This window comes from Rhagoletis zephyria, unplaced genomic scaffold (genome assembly GCF_001687245.7).
Source record: "Rhagoletis zephyria isolate East Lansing unplaced genomic scaffold, Rhagoletis_zephyria_1.1 Rzeph_scaffold_09732, whole genome shotgun sequence".
NCBI lineage: Eukaryota > Metazoa > Arthropoda > Insecta > Diptera > Tephritidae > Rhagoletis > Rhagoletis zephyria.
The window spans coordinates 13096-23140 of record NW_016166810.1 but is presented as its reverse complement, the minus strand read 5'-3'; the positions used below and the strand labels follow the sequence as shown (position 1 = coordinate 23140).

Below are 10045 nucleotides of genomic sequence, written 5' to 3'. Positions count from 1 at the left end.
TAGGGCACCCTGAAATTGTGCATATGGAAACTGTGCATACGAAATAATGCATATGAAAAAAACCGAAATAATGCATACGAAAAAAACCGAAATAATGCATATATGCACAGTTTCGGTTGAAAACCGAAATAATGCATATGAAAAAAACCGAAATAATGCATATATGCACAGTTTCGGTTGAAAACCGCAATAATGCATATTAGAAAAACCGAAATTATTCATATGCACTCTTTCGTTTGAAAACCGAAATAATGCATATGAAAAACCCGAAATAATGCATACATGCACACTTTCGTTTGAAAACCGAAATAACGCATATGAGAAAAACGAAGTAATGCATACATGCACAGTTTCGGTTCAAAACCGAAATAATGCATATGACAAAAACCGAAGTAATGCATACATGCGCAGTTTCGACTCAAAACCGAAGTAATGCATATGACAAAAACCGAAATAGTGCATACATGAAAACGAACTTCTTTCTGAGTAGACGGCCTTCGGCCGCGCTTAGGGATTATAACCCTTACTAAGTAGAATTCTCCTTTCTGTGTTGCCGGAAAAGGGGGCCGGAAGTATTTTTGCGCAGAACTTCTTTCTGCGTAGGCGGCCTTCGGCCGCGCTTAGGGATTATAACCCTTACTAAGTAGAATTCTCCTCTTAGCTTGGCAAGTGGCGGGATTTCCACCCGGGCCTTCGGTGATGTCAATTAACACACTTACCTCATACATAAGCAAACACTTACCGAACTCCAAAGTGTCATTTCTTTATTCGAAAATGAGACCAATATTCAGATTAAATTTTTTCAATTTGGTATCGATATTTGGAATATCGAGTCTTTTCATCCCGATATTAATGGGTACCCGATATTTTTACAGCGATATTTCAAATGAGTACTATATCGATACTTTCAGTTTGATATCGTGTCCCTAGGCGCTCTCTCATTTTCTCCGAAAACTGCAACTCGTATTTGATTCGCCGTCTTATGGGGATCCTTTTTCGACCCGCGCACATAAAATTTCATTTCATTTTGTTCTAAAATACATAAAACGCATAAGATATATATGCTAGGTATGTATGTACATTAGACTGCATCACCAAAAAAATTTGCGGTTTTTCCGCCGGGATTACAAAATTTGTTATATTTTAAGACGTCCACCAAAATATTTCGGAAAAATATTAAGATTTAAGCCAGCTGGACCGATTTGAAAATACCTCCAAAAATGGAGTTTTTTTATGAATAAAAATAGTTTCTTAAAGAACTTTTTGGAAAAAGTCCCCTCAGATGACAAAACAGATTAGGCTTAAAAAATCTGCATAAAAATATTTAAAAATCTTTTCAACGGAATCGTAATAATGGGATTTTTGATGCTGGTTTTTTACGTTTTTCAAAGATTGATTTACGAAAAACTTAAATAGCTGGGCTAAACCTATTCTGATTTAGACTTGTGGGATCTCGGTAGAAAGGTATTTTCCCATTATTTTTATTTATGTACAAAAAAATGTCATTCGTGTCCCAATTTTTTTTTTCAATTACCAACACATCTTAATTCAACATTGAATGATGTTCGTTCATCCTACCTTTATCTTTCATCCTTTGAATGAGCTTATTAGCAAAGAAATACCAATGATACCTCACAAGTCTAAATCGGAAGTGTTTAGGTTCAGTTATTAAAGTTTTTCTTATACCAATCTTTGAAAAAAGGTAAAAAACAGCACAAAAATCTGATTACTACGATTCCGTTAAAAATTTTTTTAAATTTAAAAAAAAAATTTTTATGCAAATTTTTTAAGCTTAAACCGTTTTGTCGTTTGAGGGGATTTTTTAAAAAAAAAATTTTTGATTGGAGTTGGTTATTTAAGTAATATATAAATTATCNTTCGTTTGAGGGGATTTTTTCAAAAAAAAATTTTTGATTGGAGTTGGTTATTTAAGTAATATATAAATTATCGCTTAATTAAAATCTGAGAAACAGTCAAAGGCTGGCTCGGGGGGTGGTGGGACACCATTGTACCATCCGGGATGTTATGTGGTACAAATGAGTACCAATCGCCCAGTAAAACAAACTATACCAGTTAGAAATAACAGGCACAGTGATATAAATATAACAAATAGTACTTCATATTTTGTTAATCTTTGTAAATATAATTGAAGAAGAAGGGGACGGTTATAATTAAAAATGTGTTTGACATAGAATTTACCTATGATATGCATCCAGCAATTGTTTTTATTTCCTCAGCATTGGTTTCACTTATTTACGAGGTTATGAGGATTCTAAAAAATTGGTTTAGGTACGAAATCCTCGTCAGCAGTACTCGAAATGGCATTGATATTCGACGCGACAGGTTTGGAAATAAAGTCATTGCTAGCTGGTTCATTACAGACAAGTACTCCCTTGGTAGCCTCATTCACCTCATTCACTATGTCATGTGCTAAATCTTTGTTATCGCTTGAACTAGAGACACCAGTTGGTACAAATTATTCAGAGCTTCTATCGTCTGCTGATTATTCGTTATCGCTGGAGTTAGAGACACCACTTCGTACAAATTCTTCAGAGCATCCTCCAGAAAGGTCTTCTAAGTTGCTAGAACTATCAGCTTCATCTTTCAGAATTTTTCGAATATATTCAGGATCCATTTTCTGGAAAAACGAACAGTTTTCTTCAAAACGGGGAATCATATTATTTACCACTCAACGGACTACTGGTACATATGTGTACCATTATATCGGACGAATGGTACATATAGGTACCATATACTAAAATTAGCATAAAAAAAAATTTTTTTAATAAATACTTACCCGCCACAATTGTAAACATTCGTAAAATTTTAAGTTTTTTTTTGAATATTTTCGGCACCTCAGCACTCAATATCGAGTAAAAACCAACTACGCACTTCATTTTGGCTGCGTCGCAACTCACAAATAACAGTGTTGTGAACACAAGCTTTATTAAAATTTAACGGAACCTTTAAGAATGCATTCAGAAAAGCTTACAGACGATAAGGTACATTTCACAACCCATACACATTAAATTTGGAACTTTTAGGGATGTTTAAACTTTAAGTGGTACACATATGTACCATCCGGGTCGAGAGGGTTAAATAAGTACCCACCAAGCGCACGGAAGAGATAAGCACGTCTATTGCCACCAGTGATGGAAAAGTAGGCACAATAGTACCATTTTGGCACTTTCATTCACAGAAGCTCTTTTAGCACAATTTATCCTGTTTTGGCACAATCANGACTCCATTTTTGGAGGTCTTTTCAAATCGGTCCAGCACGCTTAAATCTTAATATTTTTCCGAAATATTNAACTCCATTTTTGGAGGTCTTTTCAAATCGGTCCAGCACGCTTAAATCTTAATATTTTTGCGAAATATTATGGTGGATGTCTTAAAATATAATAGACTTTATAATTCCAATGGAAACAGTACCGATTTTTTTTTGTATGGGGACTAATGCAGTCTAATATACATACATATCGACTGTGGAGTGGAAGATTGATCTATCTAGTTCGAAACCGCCCTACCTCAAAAAACTTTTCAAGAACGCCCTATTTCAGAATTTTATTCAAAAACACCTTATCTCAGAATTTGGTTACAGATCGCCCTATCTCAGAATGCCTTACAAAAACGCCCTATCTCACTTCAAAATGTATTGAAAATGTGCTGATATATATATGAATCGGCAGCTGAGATAGGGCGTTTTTGAAACGAATTCTGAAATAGGGCGTTCTTCAACCAAATTTTGAAATAGGGCGTTCTTGGAAAGTTTTTTGAGATAAAGCGTTTTCGAGCTGGCTGCCGAGTTAGGTCCATATTCCACTCAGCAGTCTATAAAGTAGTCCACAAAATAAAAGAACTGCGATATTTTGACCGGTTTATTATCTTTTTATAAAATTTTTTGTATTTTTTATTATACTTTTATTATAGATTTTGAGAAGAGAAACACGAACCCACTGTTTATAAAACGAAAAATTATTTCAACCCCTCAATTTGAAAAATGCATTATATATTGCATTTCTTATGATTTGCCTGCAGCTGTGCATTCTTCACACAACTTTATATTCCTCGAACAACAAGTCAGTTTTACTGTCATTCAAAATCTTTAAATTAAGCTAAGGTAGAAGTCTCTAGGCCCTTTGAGAGCTAAATTATTACGATTCTGAAGTTAAACTTCGAAATTTCATTCGACATTTTACGCAATTTTTTCTAAGTTCGGAGTAAAAAGTACTACAGCAGTTTCGAAGTTTGGTTAAAGAATTGTTATAACTTGGCTCTCAGAGGGCCTCAGAGGGTTGGGCGTTTTTCTAAAAACCATCATCTTGTGGTAAAGAATATCATAGTTTTAAACCCACAACAATTTATTAAATAATTGGGAGTGTCTACATACATTCGCCACGGTAACTTTTACCGTGAATCTACGGTAAAAACTACCGTATATCCACGGTAAAAATTACCGTATATCCACGGCAAAAATTGTCATAGATCCACGGTAAAAATTACCGTATATCCACGGTGAAAATTACCGTTTATCCACGGTAAAATTACCGTATATCCGGTATAAATTTCCGTAGATCCACGGTAAAAATTTCCATATATAGTTCTTTCCCACTTCTCCGGCAACACATAATCCACGAAATACATATCTTCAGAAATTGCCGTGGATCCACAGTAAATTTTTACCGTGGAACTACGGTAATTTTTACGGATACCTATACCTGGATATTTATCGTGAATATACCGCCGCCTGGGTAAAATATTGTCGTAAACGTCATTTTGACGATGTTTAGTTAAAGATGCAGTTTTATTTTTTAAATAAGATCTTTCGATTGGTGTTATCAGTTTTTGGATATTTCGTTTAGTTTTTGAGATATTGAGTTAAATTTTATCGTATTTGCAAGTTCGCAAGCGACTCGGCTAACATTTTGTTGTATGTGACGAAGAATTTCACATATAACAAAATTGTCATAAAGTTTTATGAAATTGATTACTTGTTAAAATATTGTCTTATATGACAAATTATATGGTACATACGACAAAATCAGACAAACCCTATACAATTGATAGTCAGTCGTATGTGCTACGGCAACTCTTATTGACAAATTATTCAATATTTTGTTGATTTTTACTCATTAATTTATATCTCAGGTGTATTAGAATTATTTTTTTTTGCGTACGAGCAAAAACTATTTCCAACAATTTCAGCCTTTTGCTTACTTGCTGTGTGTGTGATTTGTAGTATCTCATACAGCTGGCTAGCGTTTAAAGAGAAAATGTAACATACGGCAAAATGATTTTATAAAAAAGTGGCTGTAAAAGCTATATGAGTTACTGAAAATTTAAGAAAATGTAGTTTTATACCTTAAATAGTATGTACAATCTAGCATTAAAATTTGATAAAAACGATCGTTCAGCTTTTGAGAAATTGTGACTGAATCTTTAACATCGATTTCCCAAAACCTGTCGAAAGTAACTTACGACAATCTTTTACGGTAATTTTACCGTGGATATGTATATCGTCGCCTGGGTAAAAGATTGTCGTATGTTAATTTCGGCAGGTTGTGGGAAATCGCGATTGAAGTTTGGAATGCAATTTCTCAAAAACGCGAAGATAGATTTTCTCCAAAGTCTCTGAAAATGTTACTAGTTCACAAAATTTTTAAATTATTTAATTTTTAATGTTTATTGTTAATTAGTTTTGAGTATATGAAGGATTTTCTTTAGTAAAATTTTGTCGTAAGCGTAATTTGTCCACAATTTGGCAGCCACTTTGTATGAAATACGAAAAAACGTGATCAAAATATCTACTAAATTAACGACACATTTTACTCAATATCTCGGAAACTAAAGGAGATATCCAAAAATAGGGAACGCCATTTTTAAGATATTGATTAGTTTAATATGACGGCATCACTAACTAAATTTTTACGGCAATTATCTAGGTGGGCTTTTAACCCCCCCAAATTGGTAAAAATTTTGGAAATGGGCTACCATTAAAAAGAAATAGAAATACTTCGGCTTCTTTTTATGGCAATACAGAAAGGAGAAGGAAGTGAGGGTTACAATCCGTAATTATCTAGGTGGGCTTTCAACCCCCAAAAGTGGTCCAAATTTTGGTACCATTAGACGCGCCTGGTCCCCAGTAACAAGTATCCGAATGCGGAAATTAACCCGATCAAAAGTTATTAAACAAAAATTTTGGGTGTTGAAAGCCCAACTAGATAATTACCATTTTTACTAAATTATCGAAAAAATTGTGGTCAATATCTTGGAAACTAAAGGAAAACTGATAACATCCATCGAAAGACCTTATTTCAAAATATATAACTGCATCTAGAACTAAAAATCGTCAAAATGGCGCTTACGACATTCTTTTACCCAGGCGACGATACAACAAAATGTTACCCGAGTCGCTGATAACACCAAACGAAAGATCTTATTTAAAAAAATAAAACCGCATCTTTAACTAAAAATAGTCAAAATGACGTTTACGACAATCTTTTACCCACATACAACAAAATGTTGACCGAGTCGCTTGCGAACTTGTAAATGTGTACGACAAAACGTTACTCAATATCTCGGATACAAAAGGAGATACCCAAAACTGATAACACCAATCGAAAGATCTTTAAAAAAATTAAAACTGCTTCTTTGACTAGAAATCGGCAAAATGACGACAATCTTTTACCCAGGCGACGATATGTATGTATGTATGCATGGGTGTGTTTGAGCTACGTAGTAATGCAATATTGCAGCCTTGTTGCTTTCTTGATTATGTGTTGACGCTAAGCTGAAAATATTCTGAAACGCTCTAGAAATGTTTATAATGCTTTTGATTTGCCAATGATAAACAACTGATTGGCAAAATTTTGTTCCTCGAACGCTTAATGTAAGCAGAACCGCCCAAATTTTCGCGTGAAACGTGTTGCTTTCATAAAAAGTAACACTGCCGCATTAATTGGAGCTCGAATACACCCTCTATCCCATGTACTTTAAAAATAATGCCAGGTGACATTTGTACATATGTACATACTTATTTAAGTTCACGGATGTTCATTTTTATTAATACACATATTGCATGTTTTGCCCGTTTCCAAAACTTATTTCACATCATTTACCAACTTACGTGCACTTATAAATAGAAATACATAATTTTTGAAGATAAAACTTAAAATTAAGGAAAGTTCGTAGCAACGAGAATAAAAAAAAGTGTGCATATAGGTGGCGAAACTATGCACCGTTCATTTAAGGAAATCATTAGAAGCCTCTTGTAATTTGGTAAACAAATTATTATTTGATTTGAAATTATTACGAAATACCCCAACGATATTTTTAATTCCACTATGCGGAATTCAAGGTGCACTTTTAAGGGAACTCTTAGAATGTGAAACTCCAGCCTTTAATGGGCTCAAAAACTTTAACACTTTGTTCATCTCCGTTGATAGAAACCAGCGGTGAGGCGATTAACGGTGCCCGAGCATACTCCTGGGTGCAAACACCCGCGGGTAAAAGGGTAGGGTCACTCTCATTCCGTGCTGTTTCACAATCTTGGTCCAAACCTCTTGGAGTTGCACTATCGACTACCTCATTGGTAGTATCCCATACCACAATAGCATTTCTTCCAAATTTAGAGATAGTTCGCAGAAGCTCACGTCGAGCATGAACGGCTTCTTCATTACTTTTAAAGATGATCTGGTACTCGAAATAGCCGGGAAAGATTTCGTGTCCAATTAGTTTATCAAAGGTAATCAGCTGACGCAGAGTTTCGTAAACACTCTCCGGTGACAAACGATAAGTTTTTTTCAATAAAAGTTTAGAGGAATTACGAGACTGACGAACCCGAATCATGGGGAGCGAGTGCTGTCGAAAAAGTGCCGGCAAGCTGCGAATATCAATGAGTAAATTATTAGTATCTACATTCATATGTAGAAGAGGGCGTGGTATTCATTATTACCGAATAATAGCCAGCCGCATCAGCGAAGGATTTACATATTGAAGATAAGCAAACCCCCGCGAGTCTCCTGAAAAATTCACCTTATAACGTAAAATATAAAGTTCACCAAGGAGGGCAGCAATTTCTGCAATGGCCTCAGCTCTTATCTCCGGTGGTATGCCACTGATAAAAATCTGAAAACAGCATAAAGTAACAAATTACATATAAAGAAAAAATTAGGTGCTAATTATATTTGTTTTTAATAACCTCTCCTGCGCATGCGTTTAGCTGCAGTTGCAATGGTTCAGGAATGGGTTTCAAGCTTTTAAGATATTTTGTGCCATTTTCCTGATACGACTCGTATTGTGTTGATGGAAACTCGAATGGGGAACGTGAGTATTGAATGAACGATTGATGCTGCTGGCTTATTGCATTTGACTCTTGTGCCGGGGATTTGAAAAAGAATTCCATTTTAAACACTTGAATTTTAGGAATTCAGTTTAGTTTTGTGGATTTCTGCAAAAAAATGTATGTACGTATGTAATCCGCGCGAGGTATTCCAGGAATTGACGAGATGTTTTTTGACTGTCTGTTTAATCTGCCATTCGCTTACCTCAGTTGGCGTTTTCAAGGCAGCAGCGCGTCGGAAATTCCGAGAAGCGTGTAAAAATTGCTTGCCAGCTAGGAATGGCCTTGCTTTGGCAGAAATAATTTACATATACATATATGTATATGTACCTACATATATGTATATGTACATACATATATCTACTTGTGCACAATTGTATCCGTTCATATATGTACATACACGTGTATGTACACACATAATAAGTATCTACTTATTTTATGCGTATTGCATTTGCATATACACCTGCGGCCACACATAGATCACCACTTAAGATTTTGCATATTTTTACAATTTTTGCGGTTCCTCCTGTGCCCAGCTTTTTAAGATTTAACACGCATATTTATACATGCATAGAGTATTTTGTATTCAGTTCATTTAAGGTAATTTGGGCAAATTGAATTTATTTATTTTTGCTTCCATATTTTAAAATCCTTTTCCTATTTTTATAAATCTTCTATGAAATCATAAACTGGACTAAAAGCTAACAAACTAGTAACACTTGCAAGGAGTCGATCTATCTTCAGCCGAAGCAACGACTCGTATACAGTAAAGAAGTGGCGCAATCAGAATTTTGCAAAAGTTTTTTACAAAATATTATTATTGGTATTAATCTCTCTTTCAGAAAGTATTTTTAATGTCCTCTTACTCTGCGGCCTCAGTTAATCAAAATAGTTCCCTTATCATTACCTGAAGCCCAGAAAATTAGTTTATATGTGAGTAAAGTAAACATTAGTATACATTTTTTCATTACAAAACACAAACTTAATGATAAATCAGCAAATACTTTGTAAATAAGCATACAGATTTCGTGCGATGGTTTAGGGCGCAGACATTCTTTATGATATTAAAACATCGGCACAAAACAAGTGGTGTGTGCTTTCAACCAGACCCACCTTCCGATATGTATTTTGACCCACTGAATACGGATCTGGGGGCCATTTTACTATTATAACTCCTAAATTTCGAGTTAATTGCGAAAAATGTAAAAAAATCGAAACAAATTTGCAAAATACATTTCGGTAGGTGGGCCTGATTAAAAGCACACACCACTTGTTTTGTGTGCCGGTGTAGTTTTCGTTCTTTTATTTATGCCAGGTTGAGTTCGTTGCAATAACACAATAGGGCTGTTCAGGATCTTCCGCATATGCTCCTGCAGTTGCATATTCGTCGCATTTGTAAACTCACAACAATAAAATGCAAACGGTGGCCATGGCAGCAAGCATAAAATTTGCAAATGCAATCCCAACTGGATATCCCAGACCATTTCCACAACATCCTGAAAAACCCTAATATATTTGGCACTTTGTGGCACAATAATGGAAAAGTAAAGGACCCTGTAAATGGAAAGAAAACATCACCCGAACATTCAAGTCTGAGCAGCTTTTGCGTTTAAATTTTCAGTGTTAAGATGTACCTGGCCGCAGGTGTTTATAAGTACTTATGTACATACTATATACACATGTAGATATGTACAAACATTTTAT

At 34.9% G+C, this 10045-nt stretch overlaps 1 protein-coding gene across 1 annotated transcript; it reads right to left on the bottom strand.

Annotated features, from left to right (window-relative positions):
* Window positions 1–7050: 7050 nt before the first annotated feature.
* On the bottom strand, window positions 7051–8614 carry tut (tumorous testis). The gene is made up of 4 exons (XM_017632155.1): window positions 8547–8614; window positions 8201–8449; window positions 7955–8127; window positions 7051–7882 (listed from the first exon to the last, which is right to left on the bottom strand). The coding sequence occupies exons 2-4, from the start codon at window positions 8402–8404 to the stop codon at window positions 7378–7380; spliced, it is 882 nt and encodes a 293-aa protein (XP_017487644.1). The 5' UTR covers window positions 8405–8449; window positions 8547–8614; the 3' UTR covers window positions 7051–7377.
* Between the last annotated feature and the right edge of the window lie 1431 nt (window positions 8615–10045).

What these genes read in the sequence shown, in the direction of transcription:
- tut (XM_017632155.1), bottom strand. Translation starts at nt 8,404, where the DNA reads ATGGAATTCTTTTTCAAATCCCCGGCACAAGAGTCAAATGCAATAAGC. An exon ending in TAAACGCATGCGCAGGAGAG is followed by an intron (nt 8,128 to 8,200) that starts GTTATTAAAAAC and finishes TGCTGTTTTCAG; the next exon opens with ATTTTTATCAGTGGCATACC. An exon ending in ATGCGGCTGGCTATTATTCG is followed by an intron (nt 7,883 to 7,954) that starts GTAATAATGAAT and finishes TGATATTCGCAG; the next exon opens with CTTGCCGGCACTTTTTCGAC.